Here is an 18,764-nt window from a genome sequence, read left to right as displayed (position 1 = left end):
CCTTGCTGCACATAGTATAAGTTCTGCAACCGATTCGAGAGTTCTTTTGAGTGCATTTTCCAAAAATACAGCTTTTTAGCTCATTGAATGAACAAATAATTTACTTATGCTATTTTTCTCTTAATCATATATTTTCAGAAAGTGAACTTTATCTGAATGGATTGTTGTTGTTGTTACTAAATATGTGTAAATAAATTGTCTTATATTTATTTTCTGTTAAAAGCGTATTTGAGAGTTCAAAGGATCATTCCAAACTCATCTACATCTATTTAATAAGAGTGATGCGCAATCTCGGCTCAATCTATGGTCTATTTGTCAGCAAGACCAGAGTACGTTGCAGCAGTCGAACCTCAACCAAAAGAGGGGAAAAAAGTAATCCATTTGACACGGCAAAACAAACGTCGGACGCTGGGTTCTCACACACAAAGGCGCGGCGCGGCGCGGCGGCACAGGTATCCGCATTCAATGAACGTTACCATGCAGAAATTCAATGCGGACGCAATTGTGTTCTAATTTAATTTTCGCTTGTTATTATTGGGAATGCCTAAGCCGTAAACCCGTTTGGGAATGTCACAGGCAGGCCTACCCCACCACCAATTGGGTGTATAAAACGATCGAGCTGATTGGGAAACAGCATCAGTCACTGACAAACCAACCAACCAACCCAAACAATTCAACATGAAGTTCCTCATCTGCTTGGCACTCACCTTCGCCGTTGCCCAGGCTGGCTTCCTGGCTTCCTCTCCGGTTGCCACATACGCTGCTGCTCCATCCTATGCTGCCACCTATGCCGCTGGCCCCGCCATCACCTATGCTGCTGCTGCTCCGGCTTATACCACCTACGCTGCTGCTGCTCCAGCTTACTCCACCTACGCTGCTGCTGCTCCAGCCTACACCTCTTCAGTGTACGGTGTCCGCTCCTATGCGGCTCCTGTGACCACGTACGCAGCTGCTGCTCCTGCTTACACATCCTATGCTGCGGCTGCACCGGCGTACACCACCTACGCTGCTCGCGCCATTGTCAGCCCCTTCCTGAAGAAGTAAACGCTTATTCTTTGCGTAGCTTCTGAAACATTCAAACAACATGACAACCAAATAAAGAAAGCTCGTCTAATTATTCTGTGGATACTAAATTTATTTAAGTGCTCAGTGGGGCTGCCAAACGCCATGAGAATCGAGGTGATCCTTAGCTGTGCTCAAATCGACATTCGAATGTCGATAACAATTAGTATCTATCCATATAAAACCACCACAATTTGAACTTGCTGCATTTTAGTTGTGTCTCCAATCGAAAAAATATAAAAGATGTTATATTTTGTCGAATAAAGGATAAAGGTGGTACCAGACAGGGATCTGATCATTTGCCCATCTGTCTGCAATTAGATGTACATTTGCTGGATGCCCCAGAACAGAAAACTTCTCCAATAAAAAACGAAGACAAATAATATAAAGTCAGAGCTTCCAGCGTCCAATATGAAACAGATCCTCTGCTCAAATATTGTTTCTTCAAATGATTTAATCAAAACTCTATTGAAAATAACGCAAATCAGACTGATCGAGTGGTGCAGTCATAAACAATGACTCAATGACTACCAGACCAATTTCTGGGAGAGATCTTCCAGCGTGGATATGGTCTACAACCTAACAGCAATTTTCCATATGAAATTGGCAGAAAGAGGAGCCAAGGTCTATGCGTCCTTCACTATTGGAGCGGATAGAAAGTTTATATGGCTCCATGCCATGGGAATCTCCCCAAAGATGATCAATCTACTTAGACGATGCTACACACAAAACTTAAATAAAGAGCTGAAACGTATGTCTGAAATGCTTGCCGAAATGGAAAGACTTTCTAAGCTCTGAGCAAGAATGGAATAATTTCTGCTCTAATATTCGTATTGATTCGGATAAGAGAAAACCTTCTTGATCACAGATCAAACAGGAACGGGTACATATAAATTATATGGTGTGGGTACAAGCATCTGTACAAGACCCTCATCCCGAACCCTCATCATAGTCATGATACTCCCCTCCCATATAATGAGTACACAATAAACAATGATTTTGTTTGTATATTATTTGTTTATTACAATAGTTAATTTATATTATATTACGAATGCCATTTACATATTTATCGCTTCTGTCAGCATTCTGCCGCTCCATTTGTGGCCTTGGGTATCATACGCGCCATCATACAAAATAACCAGATGATAGATAAAAGCTTAACGACAATTTGTCCAATTGGTCAACACAGCGCCGCTCAGATGTGGATGTGGTCTTAGTTTCCAGCATGAGCTGTTGCCGGTTGTTGCTGCTGCTGCTGCTGCTGTTCGCTGCCGGACGGGGACGGCTGCGACTGTTCCTGCGCCTGTGGTGGGGTGAACACATGGACCATTTGTGGTGGCAGCGGCGTTGGCTGCGTGGGAAACAGGCCGCCCATGGAGGGCTGTACTTGCGGATACGAGTGCACCGTCTGGGCAGCCGGATAGGAGAGAGCGGCCGGAGCCGACATGTAGGCCTGTTGTGGTGTGGAGAACATTGGCACGGCCGCGGGCGGCAGCTGTGGTGGCGCCGCCGTTGCCTGTGGGAAAGGCAGCTGGGCAGCCGGTATTCCGCCGAGGGCCACGCTCGCATTGTGCTGTGCGCTGGGATCATAGACGCCAGGTATGAAGATGTTCGCTGGTGGTGGCACAGACTGCGCTTGAGCCTCAACTACGGGAGCTGCTGCAGGCGGAGGAGGAGCAAAGACACCAGGCAGAGGTCCAGCCACAGTCGCGGGTGGCGGATGAGAGATTAGTGCAGCAGGAATAGGAGCTGGAGCAGCTATGTTGCCAGGGGCCTGCGGCTCTGCAATGGTGGCCTGCGTCTCCAGCGCCGCGGTGAGGGCGTCTGTTGTTTCGTCTGGATTGAAATATGTCTTGAATAGGCTCTGGGCTGGCGGCTCAATGGTTGGGGGTCGTATCTCGGCGTTTGTCGATCCAAAGGTATTCGCCAGAGGCGGTATGTAAGGCAACGTTGGTGAGACGACAGCAGAGCCGGCAACTGCCACAGGGGCAGGCGCATGTCCTCCTCCTCCTCCTCCACCCGGCAGCAGTGGAGCGGCCTCCGCTGCAGTAGTGGCAGGGCCCGAACCGGCTGGTACTGGGACTGCCTGCACCGGGATGCGATGCAGATAGCCAAAGCCAATGCCACAGCCGAGGGCACCCTCTCCGCCCCAGGCAGTGTTGGGCTTAATTGTCACCTCGCGACAAGCGTCGTCGTCCAGATTGTAGACGTACATTTTCAGTGGCTGCTGCTCGTGCGTGTCGATCAGCGTGAACAGGTCGTCGTTCTCGTGGCGTATGGCATCCGCTCCAATCACATAGTCGCTGTACGCCCGGAGCCCGGCCAGCTCCGCGGGCGAATTGGGATGCACCTCCAGTATGTGCCAGACGCTCTCGTTGGCCCCTTCGAACGAACAGAACCGAATGCTCACCCCCAGCAGTCCCTGGCCGCCCCAGCTAGTGCTTGGCGTCAATGTCAGCTCCCGCACGGTTTGCGTTTTGCTCGAATAGACAGTGAGACGGACGGGCTTGTCAACATTCTGGCGCAGCAGCTCCTTAAGCATGTCGTTGTCCTGGTCCAGTCGAGTTCCGGCAATAGCCACAATGAAGTCGAAAAATGCCTCCAGTCCGGCCTTCTGGCCCGGCGAGTTGTCTTGCACTTTGAGTACGTGGTAACCTGCCGATAATGAGAAGAGGTTTTTGTTTATTATACGATCTCATGTATGCATATTGTCCGTCTACGTGTACGTGTTCGTGTACGTGTGTGTGCGATCTCTAATTGGGAGACCGAACGACAAACTTTTTAAGGTTTACGTGGTCCATGTCCTGTCCTCCTCCGCGTGTGTACGTTACGTTACCTTCTGTGCCCCCGCCGGGCACGTGAATGCTGTGACTCGAACCCATCGTTTGCTTGCGTCAACTTATTCGAAATGCGCTGGCTGTTGCAGTGTGTTTATTTTATTAATTTCGATGTGCCAACAAAAAATTCTGTTCTTCGTGGCAATCTGTTGTAGGGTTGTCAATTGTCAAAAATATATAAAATACATCGAATTATTATTGAATGTTTGACAGCACTATTCTGTCGCAAAAATACTAATCTATCCCAAAAATACCGTGTGTGGTAAAAATACTGTCAGTGTTGTTGTTTTTTTTTCAGAATGAATGCATTTTCATTTAAAATGGTTACTATTTTATTTGAAATGCAAGCTCTTTTTAGTTTATTCTTTTCAAGATGATGCTGGTGTTGTTCATGCTCTGAAACATCTACAAAGCAATTATAAATTAGGTCTTAATTGTAATCCTGAGGGCCTTCACTTCATTGCCGCCGCCACCTGCCATTGCTGTTGGTACTTGCCCACAGCCTCCCGATGTTTCAGCATATCCTTTTCCCTGTAAATTAAAATTGTCATATAAAAAAAAACTCTCGCCGGACTCTGGTGCTCTCTTACATGTTCTCCAGGGTGTCGGTGGAGCTCTTGAGTTCTTTGGAGATGTACTCAATGCGTTTGCCCACATTCTGACGTGAATCCTCCAGCTCCTGCTTCACCAGCACGGGGCCAAACAGTTTGTAGACCTTGTTGTCTGGTCCCAGCAGATTCAGTTCGTCCAAAACGCACTTGTTCTCATTTAGCTGACTCTCCAGCAGTGCGCGCTGTTTGACCATCTTTACGCAGGCTGTATGAAACAAACAGATGGTATGTATTATTAAATTTGGACGGAAATGTGTGTTTCCATTTACATACACTTCTGAAGATTTTGATATGACTCAACCTCGGTCTGCATCTTTTTGTACAACGCTGCACTGTTCTTGTCCATATTCATTGTGTTGTGTGTAGGGTTTATTGAGATATTTGGCTCTTTAAAAACAGTTGTGCCGGCTCCGACTGTTGATAATTTTTATAGGCTCCAAAAAAAATGTGCAGAGGAGGCACACCAACCAGCGTGACGTCTCAGAAATATACCGAAATATACCTTTAATACCTCCCGACGTCAAACTATCTATGCATTGGTGCTGCCAGATCTTCTGTATTTTGCACTAAAATCCAACAGCTGTTGAGAAATAATAGAAAAATGTTTTTTAATAGTTGAAGTTAAACAAAGCTGAAATGTGATTGTTTTGGTTACATTTATTAAACAGTTTGTTTGTTAAAATTAGACAAATTATATGGATGGCAGTGTTGGCTAGCATCCTAACATCGATGACGAACTATTGGTTATATCGATAGTACTTTCGAGGGTTTTTCAGCATATTTAGGTGGCAACGATGGATACACGATACGACCGTCCATCAGTCAGAATCGAGATATATCTTTTATGTTTATTTTCATATTTATTTCGATGCACTGCCTTTTGCCATGGACTAAACTATTTTTTCTGGACAAATTTAATTAATTGCTAATATGGAATTAAGTGTGAAATGTGTGTAGCAGTGCAAAACAAAATGTAGTTTGTCATACAACACGCGGTCGTATCGTCACACAACGCCTATAATAACGCTGAGACAAAAGCAAAAGGTTTCGCGCCGAAAAGGGAAACGGCAAAAACACGAAAAGCATCGCGGAAAAAAAACAAAAACTCATGCTAAATGGGCGAAACAAATGTGAATATGTTCTGAAATGCAAGCGCATTGTTAGTCTGTGCGTGGATACTGTGTGTGTGTGCGCCCAGCGGTTGCATTTCCAACAATTAGAGCCTCCCCCTTCATCCATCCCATCCACCATCCTCCTCGGCAGTTCACGCATCGTGACACACAAACGAACACACAATGGCCCCAGCGAAAAAACGCGAGAAAGACAATGCAGATGGCGCTGGCGCTGCGGCAAATGGCATTAACGGATCGAACGGCCATGGAAATGGAGCAGATGGAACAAATGCTACGTTGGCAGCGCCAACGACGACGGCGGTGACCACGGGAACGCCAGCGGCGGAGGCCCACGGGAAGGCTCTCAATGGACATCAACAAGAGCAGGAACTCTTTTTGCAAGCATTTGAAAGTGAGTAAGCATTTTGAAGTGGAGCACAGACAAACAAATAAATAATGGTCAATGGTGATGATTTTCAGAACCCACGCAAATCTATCGGTATCTACGCAACCGCCATGAGACAAACGTAAGTGTTCGACCATCCATTCATCCATCCATCCATCATAACATCCCTCAGACGGCACACGACTCAAACATGATGTTCTCTTGTATTTTCCCCTGCTGCAGCCCATATTCCTGAATCGAACGCTCTGCTATATGAAGGAGCGAATGTCGCGCAACAACAAGAAGCGGTCCACCTTCCAGATCAACTCAATGCTGGAGAGCATTATCCAAAAATCGGAAGCCGTAACACAAAACTACCTGCACGTTATCTACGATTCGCTGCACGAGAATATCAAATCATCGGACAGCGATGAGCTGCTGCAGGAGCAGCTGCTCTGCGAAGCCGGTGAGTCGGTCTGTGTGGTTACCACACTCTACAAGATCACGCGGAGCAAGCGCAAGGACAGCACGCTGGACTTTCAGGAGCTGCTCAGCAAGAGTTCACAGATTGTGTACAATCCGAAGGATCGCATTGGCGAGCATGCCACCATCAGCATACCTCTGCAAGCGATGCGGCCGATGGGTGAGCAGCATACGCTGTATAAGCTGCTCTTTAGGATCAAGGTTCTGTCGCCCGTCAGCACGTGCAATGATGAGAATGCAGGTAAAAACGGATTGAGTGAGAGCAACAAACATCTGTCTGAGAGTCATTCTTTCGACCCTATTTTCTCTGACCACCATAGAAACCCCCTCGAACAAGCGGTCGCGTCCGAATGAGAAGATGTACGGCTCTGAGCTGATATTGTATGAGAAGTCGAATGGATTCATCACCGAGGGCGAATACGAGGCCATGCTCCAGCCGTTAAACTCATCGAGCATCAAGTCCTTCTCACCAAAGAAATGCACGTGGGAAACGATGCCCGATAGCTACATTCCACTCTCGCTCACCTACGATGTCTACCAACAGAGCCCCATGCTGAAATTCCATTTGACGCTGTCCAACGAGCAGCTGCCAGAGACAATATCGGCCACAGAGCTCCAGCGCTATGTTCATCACCTGGATGCCGTGTCAGATGCGGTCAATCACAATAATAATCATTTCAATAACAACAACAACTGCCCAAAGAATGGCATTTGCAAGACAACGGCCCCCGAGCACATCCAGATCGTGTACAATTTCATGTACAGCAATAATACGCGCCAGCAGACAGAGTACACGCAGGAGCTGAATTGCCCCTGGTGCGGCCTGGACTGTCTGCGTCTGTACGCCCTGCTGAAGCATCTGAAGCTGTGCCATGCCCGGTTCAACTTCACCTACCAGCCAGCGGGCAGTGGTGCGCGCATCGATGTCACCATTAATGATGCGTACGATGGATCGTACGCGGGTTCCCCCTACGATCTTGCCGGGCCATCGGGCTCATCGTTTGCCCGCACCTGCGGCCCTGTGCGACGCACTTCTGTGACCAGCCTTATGGTGTGCCGGCCCAGGAGGCAGAAGGCCAGCCTGGATGAGTTCCTGGAGCTGGATGAGGATGACATCAGCAACCAGCGTTCGTATATCACAGGTCACAACAGGTAAGGAAGCGCCCAGCGAGCTGCAGGCAAACTAATCGTGAAATAATTGCTTAAAGGCTGTACCACCATACGGAGACCTGTCTGCCCGTGCATCCCAAGGAGCTGGACATTGACTCGGAGGGCGAGAGTGATCCGCTGTGGCTGCGCCAGAAGACCATACAGATGATTGACGAGTTCTCCGACGTGAACGAGGGCGAGAAGGAGCTGATGAAGATATGGAATCTGCATGTGATGCGACACGGATTCGTTGGCAACTGCCAGTTGCCCTTGGCCTGCGAAATGTTCCTCGACGCCAAGGGCCATGAGATTGTGCGCAAGAATCTCTATCGCAACTTCATCCTGCACATGTGCTCCCTCTTCGACTATGGCCTCATCTCGAACGAGCACGTGTACAAGACGGTGCAGAAGCTGCAGGGTCTGCTCAGCAAATATACGGCCGGGCAGGAGCTAATGCAGAGCCAGCGCCAATCCCAGCTGAAGTACTGGATGGAGGTGGGCATGCACAAGAAGCAGGATGACCTCAAGGCCCACAAGTCCCCACAGAAGATGTCCTCCAGTAGTACAGACAGTCCAACTACCTCCGCAAACAGTGCAGCAGCGGCTGCCAGCAGCAGCAGCAGCAGTACGAATGCAGCTATGCAACCGCCCAAGCGAATGCCGGCACATCTGAAGCGAGCCAGTGCTGCGGCTGCTGCGGCCGCTGCTGCTGCAGCAGCTGCCGGCCAGGACAATGGATCTGCCGGTGGCAACCACAACAACAGCAAGAATGTGGCCAAAAAGAGTGCCGATCAGCCGCTTGCCACACTGGCCAACACACGGGAACGGCGCTCCGATCCCGGCCTGAAACGCAGCGGCACCCGCCTGAGCGCTGGCGCTGTAGCTGGAGCAGCTGCTGCTCCCACCCAATCGAAGCGCAAACTGAACCCCAAAGGTGAGTACTACCGTTATCCAGAGAATGTGGCCTTTCATCTCGACCTCATAGTCATTTTGCTTGAACTCAAAATGCAACATTATCACTGCAGAGAAGAGTGACGAGTGACATGTGTACATATGTTCCATATTGCATTGTTGGGGAATCACTAGCTGAAGCATATACCCACCACCCATAATATATATATCCATCCATGTATTCATCCATCGTGTCATGAGCTCTCACAAAACAAATGAACAAATTCCAAATTTCTATCCAAAATTTTTATATAACGACGACGGTCCACGTCGATTGTTTCTCTTTCTCTTTGTTTTGTTTTTTTTATTATTTTGTGTTTCTGTTGTGCGTTTTGGATGTATTTTTCGCTATCTCTCTCACAATGTGAACCATGCCCGATAGATGTGGAGCAAGCGGCGGCGGCGGATGATGCGCCCGATGTGATTGCTCAGCACAATGCCAATGCGTGGGTCGATGTGGGTATTGAAGATGAATATGAGGATAATGATGAGGAGGATGATGAAGATGATGCTGATGTTGATGTTGATGTTGAAATTGAAATTGATATCGATATCAATGGAATTGCACTGCCAGTTGATATTGATGACTGTGCGGGCAATTTGTAGTAATTACAATTACAATTACCTGACCTGACCAGACCAGACAATTAATTAACCAACATTTCTCATCACACAAATCCAAAAAAAAAAAAATACAAACACCACCTGCAGATAATACAGCGCAGAGCAAGCGTCAGCGGTACAGCGAAGGCAGCAGCAGCAGCGCCAGAGGAGGAGGAGCAGCAGCAGCAGGAGAGACTGGAGCGAGTCGCAACAAAAGCAATAATAATAGTAACCACCAAACACTGCCAGCAACAAACAGCAACAGCAAGAAACGCTTACTTGCGCGATCACGTTCGACCACAGAGCGTACCACCAAGTCATCATCCATAGGAGCAGCAGCAGCAGCAGCAGCCGCAGCCGCAGCATCGCCATCACCATCAGGTGCAGCAGGAGCAGGAGTGCGTACCAGGCTTTCAGTGCCAGTGGCCAAATACGAGAGACGCTGACGCAAGGGAAGGCGCTGCTGCTGCTGCTGCTCCTCCACCACCACCACAACCACATCGCCAGCCCAAAATTAACGCAACGTATTGCTTACCACACATATTAGTATATACATATATAGTAATATTGTTTTGGACAGGCACACTGTTCTGTTCTCCGGAACTTCTTCTTCTTTATATCATTATCGCTATTATTCTTTATGTTGTTTTTTTAAATTGTAATCAATGCCTTATGTTGGATACTTTTGTAAAGCCTTTGCTCAGATTAAACACCCTTCTTTGACTACGAACCTAAGCTTAATGTTACAAGTCCAGTCAGTCCTAACTGAAATGGAAGCAATTTTGGTTTGAGTCTTGGCAGCATATCATTTTGCATACACTATTGAAAGGATAAAAAGGACACGCGACAATGATCTGATAATAATGCTTAATTCATAATTTATTATTGTCTATTGTGGCAATTACTTAAATACACCACAGTGACATACAAACATACATACGTATACACAGGGCTGAGGGCAACCACCATTCAAAAATAAATTGAATAATTTAATGAATCATTAGTAGACCTAAGAGAAAGGCTGCTGCCGCCGCTGTGTGACAAAATTGTAAATCAGCTTCTAATTGTATGAAAACGAAACAAAAATTGATCAATTGTAATTAGCAAAGAGTATATGCAAAAATATATATTTACGGCAATAAGCGCGAGTCTATTTTTAAAGCAAATACATAGTGCGTTTTTCATGCAAGCAATTCCAAAACTACTGAAACGCCCAAACGCTATATCATACACCTAAACATACGATTACATTTACTATACACACATCCGTACATGAATAAAAATCACTTCAAAACCCCCCCAACACAAAAACACACAAACAGAGAAAGCAACCATTAATGTGTGGCTGAAATAAAAATGCAGGCTGGGGTATGGATATGCTTTTACATGTCCTTGCTCGCTGCAGAAACCAAGAAAAGGTGTAAGTGTATTACGATCACAGTTCCTATAAAGTAGCTCGACCGCTTTGTATTCGTATTTGCTATTTAGATGCTGGACTTTTAACACCTTTAGATCAGTTTAGGAACTTAACAAGCTCTTAACAAGCTTTAATATCTGTCCTCTCCTTAATTAGTTTTACAAGTCGAAACTCAATCTATAGCTATGTCCAAATGGACTCTGAGCCTCAGCGGATTCCTATACCTTGTCTGGGGAAAGGTTTTAAGACAAAACCGGAGATGTTTTTATAAGTAGATATAATTTTTATTAATGACATTTGAAATCAATTGCCGGAAAGAGAACAAGTTTTGTATATTGTTGGGTGTGTGTTACTGTTACGTTGCAGAGCCTTCAGTTTCTCGCCAGACCTTAACTAATAGATGATTCGATGATCCGATGATCGATGATTGAATCGTTCTATTTGACAAAATTGGGATTCTTTTTCAGTATGACAAATCCCTCCATTACCGGCGTCAGGGCCAGATACTCGTCGGTGGCCAGCTCGGCACGCTCGCCGATGGCCAGCAGTACGGGCGTTGTGTGCGTCTGGAAGCCGGTGATGGTCTTTGGCTTTCCAGCCTGTCCGACCACATCGATGGCGATGCCCACGCGAACGGGCACCTGCAGCTGGTTGAGCTCCTCGTCGAAGGTGATCAGCATGCGGGCCTGCATGGCCGGAACCAACGTGTACAGCAGATAGTGCGAGCGATTGAGGATCAGGTTCTTCACATCCAGCAGAGACACCAGCGTGGCCATCAGGCCGGCAACGGCCATCGGATTCATCAGCTGGCGATCGCTGTGGTAGGGACTCAGCGAGAGAGTGCCCTTGCCCAAATGCGTCAGACTCTGGGCAATGCGCACCATGAACAGATTGCTGGGATCCTTCGAGTGATACTGGGCCAGCTGGCGGAGCATGGAGGCCAAACGGGCATTGTTGGTGCCGGCTCCAACAAGACCCATGGCAAAAATGGCATTGTGTGCCACCTCAGCATCGCTGTCGTGCGAGAACTTGCTCAGCGTGTCCAGGATGTTCAGCTTGGGATTGGAGGCGGATATCAGGCCAAGGGCCAAAGGCACAGACCGTCTAATGGCCGGCTCGCAGTAGCGCAACAGATTACCGAAGGAGCGGTAGGCCATCTCGGCGCCAATGTCCTCACCCATGGCAATCAAGGCAATGCCCAGGACGGCAATCGACTGTGTAGCCGACAAATCCTTTTCGCGCTCCTTCTCTTTTTCCTTCTCCTTTTCTTTGTCTTGCTAAAATGGAAATAACACACAACAAAAATAGTTGGAATTAGTTTACAAACGAATGGAGGAATGAATGGATGCGGATGCTATACCTTATCCTTGGACTTGTCCTTCTTGCTCTTCTCTTTCTCATCATCCGCGCTAACGGTCTCATAGTGGTCGGAGCAGATGTGCAGCAGCTGCTGGATCTTCAGGACATTGCCAGTACCAGCGTAGGCACAAATATCCACCATAGTGGTGGCCATGCTGCGGTAGGGCTCCTCCAGAACCTCCAGCGTCATCATCACCGCTTCGGTGGACTTTTGACGACCCAAATAGAGTAGACCCAGGCCCAAGAACAGGAATCTCGTGTAGGTATCCTTCAGGTCGGACTTGGTCAGCCCCATGATGGTCTGCAGCAGGATCTCGGTGATCTCTGCATTGCAGGAGCCCACACTGATGAGACCCAGCGACAGAGCCGTAATGCCGAGTATCTCCACGCTGGCGGAGGTCTTATTGCTGCCAAACGAGAAGACCGTCTTGAGGGTGTCGATCACAATGGAGCGATTGGAGCCGGCATAGGCGATGCCCAGGCCGAGGATAGCGCCCACACGCATGCAATTGTTCTGGTTCTCAATGTAATCGGAGAGCAGGGCATGGGCCGGATCGACCTCGTTGCGAATGCCGCAATTGACGATGCCGCAGGCCAGCAGGGCACCCGACTTGATGTTGTCATCCGTGGAATACAGATACTTGTCGATCATGGTTAGGCCGCCATCGACATCCCAGAGCAGGATCAGACCCAGCGAGGCGGTGGCCGAGAGCATGCCGTGCTCCTTGTTCTTGTACAGCCACTTGTTGCCATCCTCGGACAGCAGCTTGTCCACACCGAAGCCCGCATTGACGAAGCCATTGACAAAGCTGGCGGCCAGATTCTGCTTGGCCGAGTCCACCTGTATGGAGGCGAAACGCGAACGCGAGTTGTCCAGATGCGACTTGTAAATATCCTCCGGTGTCTTGGGCTCCATGATGTCCAGCTCGCGGGCCAGATTGAGGAAGTGCTTGTTCAGATTCGCATTCGACATGATCTCCATGAGGTCATCGTAGTCCGGCACCGATTCGTCCAGCTCCAGGCAGATCTGCTGGCGGGCGAGCATGAAGGCCAACTGTTTCTGCATGCCCGGCTCCTTGGGCTCCTTGAAGATCTCCCCAATCTTGTCCATGTCATTCAGCATCAGTGCCAGCCTCATGGCCTGCGTATGTTGCGCGAACTTGCGCGACAGCTGCAGGGCCGTCTCCAGTATGATGGTGTTGTCCGGCTCGGGCACATACGGATAACAGGACTGCAGGTACAGACAGACACGGGGATAGGCCGACTCGTCCACATACTCGCTGAGCAGATGCAGATGATCGATTTCGATCAGCAAGTCACAGGCATCCGCCTCAGCATTGTGCTCCATATTGTAGGGAATTATCTGCTTGACCAGTTCAATCAGCTGGGTGCGGAAGTCGCCCGTGGTGTCGTGATAGTGGGCGGATATCTCGCCCGACAGATGACGCACATACTCGTGGCCCCACTCGCCGATCTTTTGCTTGCGATCGCACAGGAACCTGTAGGCCAGACAATCCTTGCCACTGCCCATCGTCATCGACAGCACCGATATAATGTCGGCGCACAGCTGGCGCGTCTGCTCGTCGGGCATCTGTTTGTAGACGGTCTTCATGGTCTCGTAGTGGGGACGCATGAACTTCAGGGGCTTGGGCACCGAAGTCATCGATGTGGTCGACGCACGTATCAGCTTGGCCATCATTTCCAGCGCTGGCTGGTACAATTTCTTGTCGCTCTCCTGCAGACGCAGCACGAGCATCTCCAGCTCCTCCTGCAGCTGCTGATCCTCGTCGGACAGCTCGGGCTGCTCTTTGTCGTCCTTCTTTGCCTTGTCATCGCCAGACTCTCCCTGCTTCGCCTTCAAATCCTTGAGATCGACAACCGCCGGCTGCTTCTTCTCCTGCTTGGTCTCACCCGTCATGTTTCAACTACGAATATTGCTACGATTTTCGTTTGAAAACTTTAATTAATTTGAGATTTTACTGTAAATGCGGCGTTCACTTTTTCGTTGCTTTTCTTTTTCTTGTTTCTCAGCAGAATTACACAGCGCTTTTTGGTCAGTGTGACCGCAAATATATCGACAACATATACCGCCTGGCCCTCAAAAATATACCTTCTCGTAGTCATAAGATACCGTAAATATACTGACGGACACTACGACTTATATCCTCAATTTTCATCTTCGGTTTAATATTACTATCTAGTTAGCGCTCTCAGCCATAAACAAATAATTTTATCAAATTCATCATTAAATTTTGTACAAGATTGGCTAGTTTTCAGAACATATTTTTATTGGACTGTTTACATAATAAGGTACAAACCAAAAAGGCCAAAGCATAAAACATAAGTGTGTACCGGAATGTGAACGAATGATATCATTCAGTGTTGGGCAACAACAAAATCGAGTTTGCCTACAAGAGTTTTTTAGCACTAACACACTGATTTCAAACACGTTTCGTTTCCAAATAATTGTTATTAATTGAAATACATATTTGCAATCAAATCCAAGAACGATGTTGAGGGTAACACAAACGAAAAATACCCTGCTGGATGGGGCCACCATAGCAGAAGATCTATACACAACGCCAAAGGACTGCGAAGAGGGCTTCGAGAGCCTCGAGTTGCCGGGCAAGAACCCAACAAAACTAATCCCACGTTCAACATGTTAGTGTCTACTTGAACATTAAGTATAGTAGTAGTAGCAGCAGTCATTGACCATCCCTTTTCATGCAGTTGTGCGCGCTGGAGTTCTGACAACGGTGCGGGGCTCCGCTTATATGGAGTATGGCAACACAAAAGTCCTGGCCATTGTGGCGCCTCCACACGAGCTGATGCGCGCCAGTGCCCGCCGCATGAACATGGGCGTCATCAATTGCTTTGTAAACTTTGCGGCCTTTGCCACCGGGGAGCTGGAGTCGGTGCCGGAGCGCGAAAAGCATCTGGGCAGCATGTTGACCAAGGCGCTGGAGCCAGTTGTCTGCCGGACAGAGTTCCTCAACTTCCAGCTGGACATCCGAGTGCTGATACTGGACGACGACGGCTGCCTGCTCAGCACGGCCATCAACTGCTGCGGCGTGGCGCTGGTCGAGTGCGGCATCTCCACCTTTGACCTGATCACAGCCTCCACGGCATGCATTTATCGCGACAATGTGTTTCTCAATCCGAGTGCCAAGGAGGAGGAGCTGCTGCGCAAGCATCGGGGAGGACACGCGCTGGCAGGCAGCGACTGCAGCAGTCCCACGGCCGCCATCCAAGAGCACGGCCTGATCACCACGGCCAGCATGGACACCTTTGAGCAGGTGGCCCAGTGCCAGCAGGGTGGCTATCTCAGTTCTGGCACTTACGTGAAACTGCTCGACTACACCCTGACCATTAACAAGTCGCTACGTCAGATAATACGCCGCGTACTAACGACGCGCGTCAAGGAGCAGCACGAACTCGATGTACGCGAGAAGGCCGAGAGCGCCCTGGAAGATCAGCGCCTGGCGGAGATCATTGAGCGCCTCAAGCAGCAGGGTTTGGATGAGTTTATCCAGAGCAACATCAAGGAGGATCCATTTGTCAAGAGATAAATAAAGTGTTTCCCCAACAGATAAGAAAAGATAAGGAAAACTTATTATCCAAATTCAAATGTTTACTTTTCAAGCTAAAAATAGGCCAAAATGCTTTGAAACGTGACTTTGTCTTACTGCTGATCCGTGGAGGCCTCCAGCACGGCACCGGAGTAGGCCAGATCCCAGTAGTGCTCCACTTGGTGCTTCTGAAAGAATTCGCGGGCCATTTTCTCCATGGGAAAGATCTTGAATTTGATCTCGCCAAAGTGACGACGCTGGCTGGTGCCCTCCCAGACCAACACACACGAGTTGGGCACATCCTGGCCATCGTTGCCCTTGGCCAGATCCTCGTCCCACTTGATGCGCGTCAGCATGAGGCGGCGGTACTTTTTCTGCTGCTTGGGACCGCCCTCGACCACCACGACACAGCAGTCGCGGAAGAGGGCCACAGTTCCCGTCATCTGCAGCTGTTTGGCATTCGTCTCCACCTTGAACTTCTTGCTCTGGTTGTCCTGGAGGTCGCGTATGCGATAGACGCTCACATGGACACCGCAGCTGGTGTCCTCCTTCAGCTTGCGCTGCTTCTTCTCGCTCTTCTGCTCGCTGGTCAGCTTCCTGGCATTGTTGGCATCCTCATGCGCCTTCTGCCGCTTGGCCATCTGCTCGCGCACATGCTGCTCCATTTTGGTGGGGTCCTGTACGGCATCCGAGCCGAGCACCCGCATCAGATTCGAAATGCGCAACTTGGGCTCGGGTGGTGCCACCAGTCCGAGGCGTATCTTCTCCTGTTCCTCCTTCCAGGCCTCGCGACGATTCTGTCGGCGCAGCTTCTTGCGCTCCTTCTTGGTGAGGAATACGGGCAAATAGACCGGCTTCAGCGGCTCATCTGTAAACGCGGAACATTATCAATTGTATTTATGGCAAGGCAATGGAAGTGAGCATTTGTAACGTACTTGGCGGCTTCATTTGAGTGGGATGCTCGATGAGGTTGCTGATGGCTGTCTGGCGTATGCTTATCTTACCGCTTCCCTCGTCAAGCGTCTGCATATCCTGTGTCAGGATAACAGAGTCCCACCACTCCATGGCCGGCACATCATCGGGCATGTCCTGCTTGGGGGCAATCAGCGCCAGCTTTGTCGCCGACGAGATGCCCGTCTTCCTGGCTATCTGCGATATTTCGTTCTGCAGCCGCTCCAGCTGGCTCTTCATGCGCATCCGCTCGGCCAGCTGCTGGAACTTGCCGGGTTCGTGAAAGCGCAACGTTCGCTTGTTCCGCACCGTCGGCTTGAGAGCGATGCGGTCGTCAAAGTACTTGATGGCATCGTCCTGGGTGGAACCGGTTGCCTCACCGCTTCGCTCGCTGGGCCCCGCCTGACGCTGGAACACTTCGCGTTTCTTGGCCCGTATATTGGCCTTGAGGGTGGGCGTAACTGTGGGTATGTTAATGGCCCGACCGCTCTTGTCCACGGTGCGTCCCTCATCATCCAGTATGAGGGGTTTGGGACGCTCCTGTTGTTGGGCAGCCGCTGCAGCGGCAGCTGCCGCAGCTGTGGGCTGTATGAGGTTGGCCAGATTGCCCGTTAGCTTGGCACGTATCTGGGCCTGCAGCTCCGCGATCTTTCTGGCCTTGTCTGCATCCTCGGGCGTCGGCTTCTTCGATAGCGCCTGTGTTGCAAGGGCAACGGGCATTCCAATCGAGGGGACAGACGCCAGCAGGGGATCCTTGTCCCGCAGGTTGCTCAAGGCTCGTTTCCTCTCCTCGATTTCGCGCTGGGCATGCGCCATCATCAGCTTGATTTGCGTGGAGCTCAGCGAAGAGGCGGCTGTAATGGTCGGAAGCAGCTCATCGCCGTTTTTCTCCTTGACATCGAAGCGAGATTTCTTTGGTGCTTCGACGCCGTCGGCCCCGGGCACGGCTCCCGACGCGGCAGCGCGCTTTTTCGCCAATTTCTGTTCGTCGCTGTCGCCATCCTTGCGCGTTATAATGGACGACATAATTCGCAATTAAATTGGTCTGACTAAAAAGTAAAAGTTATTTACCAAGAACTTTGCACATTCCTCTTGTGTTTTATTGGTATTAAGTCCACAAAGCTACGAGAAAACACGCAATTCGTCTCACACAACGTTTTGGGTGAAAATTTTTTATCGAGCAAAGAATGATTGAGACGGGGTTGTTGGCATCGTAGCGCAGGGCTGCTTTTAGAGCTACAGGCACATCGATGCTTGCGATGTTTGTTTTTTGATTCAAAGATTAATGTAAAACAAACCGGATTAAGTCTGTTGAGCTATTGCGTTTATTTATATTTATTTTTTATTTATTATTATTTTCAGAATCTGTGGATGTTGCAGCAATCTATAACACTATAAGGAATGGGCGCCAACCATCGCCAATCATCGATGGAAATTTATCGAGGGCAGCCCTGTGTGTCGTCTCTCAGTTTTTTTGTTCGCTCTCCGCTCCGCCATATTTGTTGAAGCCGCTTACAACTTGTCTATTTTTTTCTCGTCGTGTCTGTGTGTGCTCAAATATTTGTTGTGGAAATTAAGCGATTTTCGTGTGGTTAAATAGTGTAAAAGTTGCATTTAGCAGCAAGCATGGCATCGGAGGAAGAGAATGACGATAATTTTCAGGGTAAGTGCATTGTTTTAGTCTACATTTGTTGAGTTGAAAATTTCTGGCTGCCCAGAATGCGAGAGCAGAACCGTGGTCATGTTCAAGAGCCGCGATGCCGCGCAGCGTGCGTTGCGTACACCCCCATGCCCCTTTTATTATTATTGTTTGTTATGGTCGAAATTGCCAATAAGAAAAATGTGGTTCGGAGCGCTCAACCGAACGTATTTATGTTAAATTGTTACAAATCTTGTGAAATATTTTATGTGTGTGGCGCGTTTTTCTTCGATTTTGCGCCTCCTCCATTCTACACAAGTTTATTATTGCATTTTTGTATTCTCTTGTTTCGCGAATGCAAGACACGTATAGCCGTCCCGCTCGCACACCAAAACATCTGTTCTGCGCGCTTGTTTTGGTCTATCGGCGTGTAAAACATTTATTAGGTGCAAAAAATCAGGTGTGACTTTTTCCCATCTGCACCATATATTAATTTGGGGGCCATATATTAAATAGGGGACGATTTCGGCTATTAAACGTGCATTAAAATGTCGAGTTGAAAAACTCGCAGTATGACCGCATGCGAAAACGGAAGCAATACCAGTCGCAGTGTAACCGTGTTGCGATAACAATGGG

At 48.8% G+C, this 18,764-nt stretch overlaps 8 protein-coding genes across 12 annotated transcripts in view; 4 read left to right on the top strand and 4 right to left on the bottom strand.

The window, feature by feature from the left end:
• Positions 1-180: 180 nt before the first annotated feature.
• On the top strand, positions 181-1,116 carry LOC111071210 (cuticle protein 16.5-like). Its single transcript, XM_022362420.2, has one exon. The coding sequence runs from the start codon at positions 679-681 to the stop codon at positions 1,042-1,044; it is 366 nt and encodes a 121-aa protein (XP_022218112.1). The 5' UTR covers positions 181-678; the 3' UTR covers positions 1,045-1,116.
• A 956-nt stretch (positions 1,117-2,072) lies between these two features.
• LOC111071179 (Golgi reassembly-stacking protein 2) lies at positions 2,073-4,072 on the bottom strand. The gene is made up of 2 exons (XM_022362360.2): positions 3,899-4,072; positions 2,073-3,717 (listed from the first exon to the last, which is right to left on the bottom strand). The coding sequence occupies exons 1-2, from the start codon at positions 3,942-3,944 to the stop codon at positions 2,276-2,278; spliced, it is 1,488 nt and encodes a 495-aa protein (XP_022218052.2). The 5' UTR covers positions 3,945-4,072; the 3' UTR covers positions 2,073-2,275.
• A 162-nt stretch (positions 4,073-4,234) lies between these two features.
• Positions 4,235-5,011, bottom strand: LOC111071180 (probable prefoldin subunit 6). Its single transcript, XM_022362361.2, has 3 exons — positions 4,784-5,011; positions 4,490-4,715; positions 4,235-4,430 (listed from the first exon to the last, which is right to left on the bottom strand). Exons 1-3 carry the CDS (start codon positions 4,860-4,862, stop codon positions 4,352-4,354), a joined length of 384 nt encoding a protein of 127 aa, XP_022218053.1. The 5' UTR covers positions 4,863-5,011; the 3' UTR covers positions 4,235-4,351.
• Positions 5,012-5,334: 323 nt separating this feature from the next.
• Positions 5,335-10,332, top strand: LOC111071176 (polycomb protein Su(z)12). Of its 4 annotated transcripts, none has more exons than XM_022362355.2 (6): positions 5,335-6,034; positions 6,103-6,149; positions 6,251-6,731; positions 6,811-7,642; positions 7,699-8,573; positions 9,302-10,332. In XM_022362355.2, exons 1-6 carry the CDS (start codon positions 5,806-5,808, stop codon positions 9,637-9,639), a joined length of 2,802 nt encoding a protein of 933 aa, XP_022218047.2. In that variant the 5' UTR covers positions 5,335-5,805; the 3' UTR covers positions 9,640-10,332. The 4 variants fall into 4 exon arrangements, with proteins under 4 accessions (XP_022218047.2, XP_022218048.2, XP_022218049.2 ...); XM_022362356.2 differs by lacking the exon at positions 9,302-10,332 and adding an exon at positions 8,973-9,286; XM_022362357.2 differs by lacking the exon at positions 9,302-10,332 and adding an exon at positions 8,625-8,945 and having other exon boundaries at positions 5,336-6,034.
• A 549-nt stretch (positions 10,333-10,881) lies between these two features.
• Positions 10,882-14,026, bottom strand: LOC111071178 (26S proteasome non-ATPase regulatory subunit 2). The gene is made up of 2 exons (XM_022362359.2): positions 11,971-14,026; positions 10,882-11,887 (listed from the first exon to the last, which is right to left on the bottom strand). Exons 1-2 carry the CDS (start codon positions 13,885-13,887, stop codon positions 11,048-11,050), a joined length of 2,757 nt encoding a protein of 918 aa, XP_022218051.1. The 5' UTR covers positions 13,888-14,026; the 3' UTR covers positions 10,882-11,047.
• Positions 14,027-14,367: 341 nt separating this feature from the next.
• LOC111071172 (exosome complex component MTR3) lies at positions 14,368-15,591 on the top strand. The gene is made up of 2 exons (XM_022362350.2): positions 14,368-14,630; positions 14,700-15,591. The coding sequence occupies exons 1-2, from the start codon at positions 14,480-14,482 to the stop codon at positions 15,536-15,538; spliced, it is 990 nt and encodes a 329-aa protein (XP_022218042.1). The 5' UTR covers positions 14,368-14,479; the 3' UTR covers positions 15,539-15,591.
• On the bottom strand, positions 15,580-17,717 carry LOC111071171 (U4/U6 small nuclear ribonucleoprotein Prp3). The gene is made up of 2 exons (XM_022362348.2): positions 16,474-17,717; positions 15,580-16,406 (listed from the first exon to the last, which is right to left on the bottom strand). The coding sequence occupies exons 1-2, from the start codon at positions 17,513-17,515 to the stop codon at positions 15,652-15,654; spliced, it is 1,797 nt and encodes a 598-aa protein (XP_022218040.1). The 5' UTR covers positions 17,516-17,717; the 3' UTR covers positions 15,580-15,651.
• Positions 17,718-17,971: 254 nt separating this feature from the next.
• Positions 17,972-18,764, top strand: part of LOC111071167 (chromodomain-helicase-DNA-binding protein Mi-2 homolog) — a 28,243-nt gene continuing 27,450 nt past the window's right edge. For both annotated transcript variants that reach the window (XM_022362342.2, XM_022362341.2), the window contains exon 1: positions 17,972-18,152. In XM_022362342.2, coding sequence (XP_022218034.2) covers positions 18,116-18,152 — 37 coding nt within the window. In that variant the 5' untranslated portion in view covers positions 17,972-18,115. The remainder of the gene's footprint in view (positions 18,153-18,764) is intronic.

Source organism: Drosophila obscura, unplaced genomic scaffold (assembly GCF_018151105.1).
Source record: "Drosophila obscura isolate BZ-5 IFL unplaced genomic scaffold, ASM1815110v1 contig_1, whole genome shotgun sequence".
In the NCBI taxonomy this organism is placed as follows: Eukaryota; Metazoa; Arthropoda; class Insecta; order Diptera; family Drosophilidae; genus Drosophila; species Drosophila obscura.
Note: the sequence above shows the minus strand (reverse complement) of the source record. Positions and strands in the feature narration are given on the sequence as shown.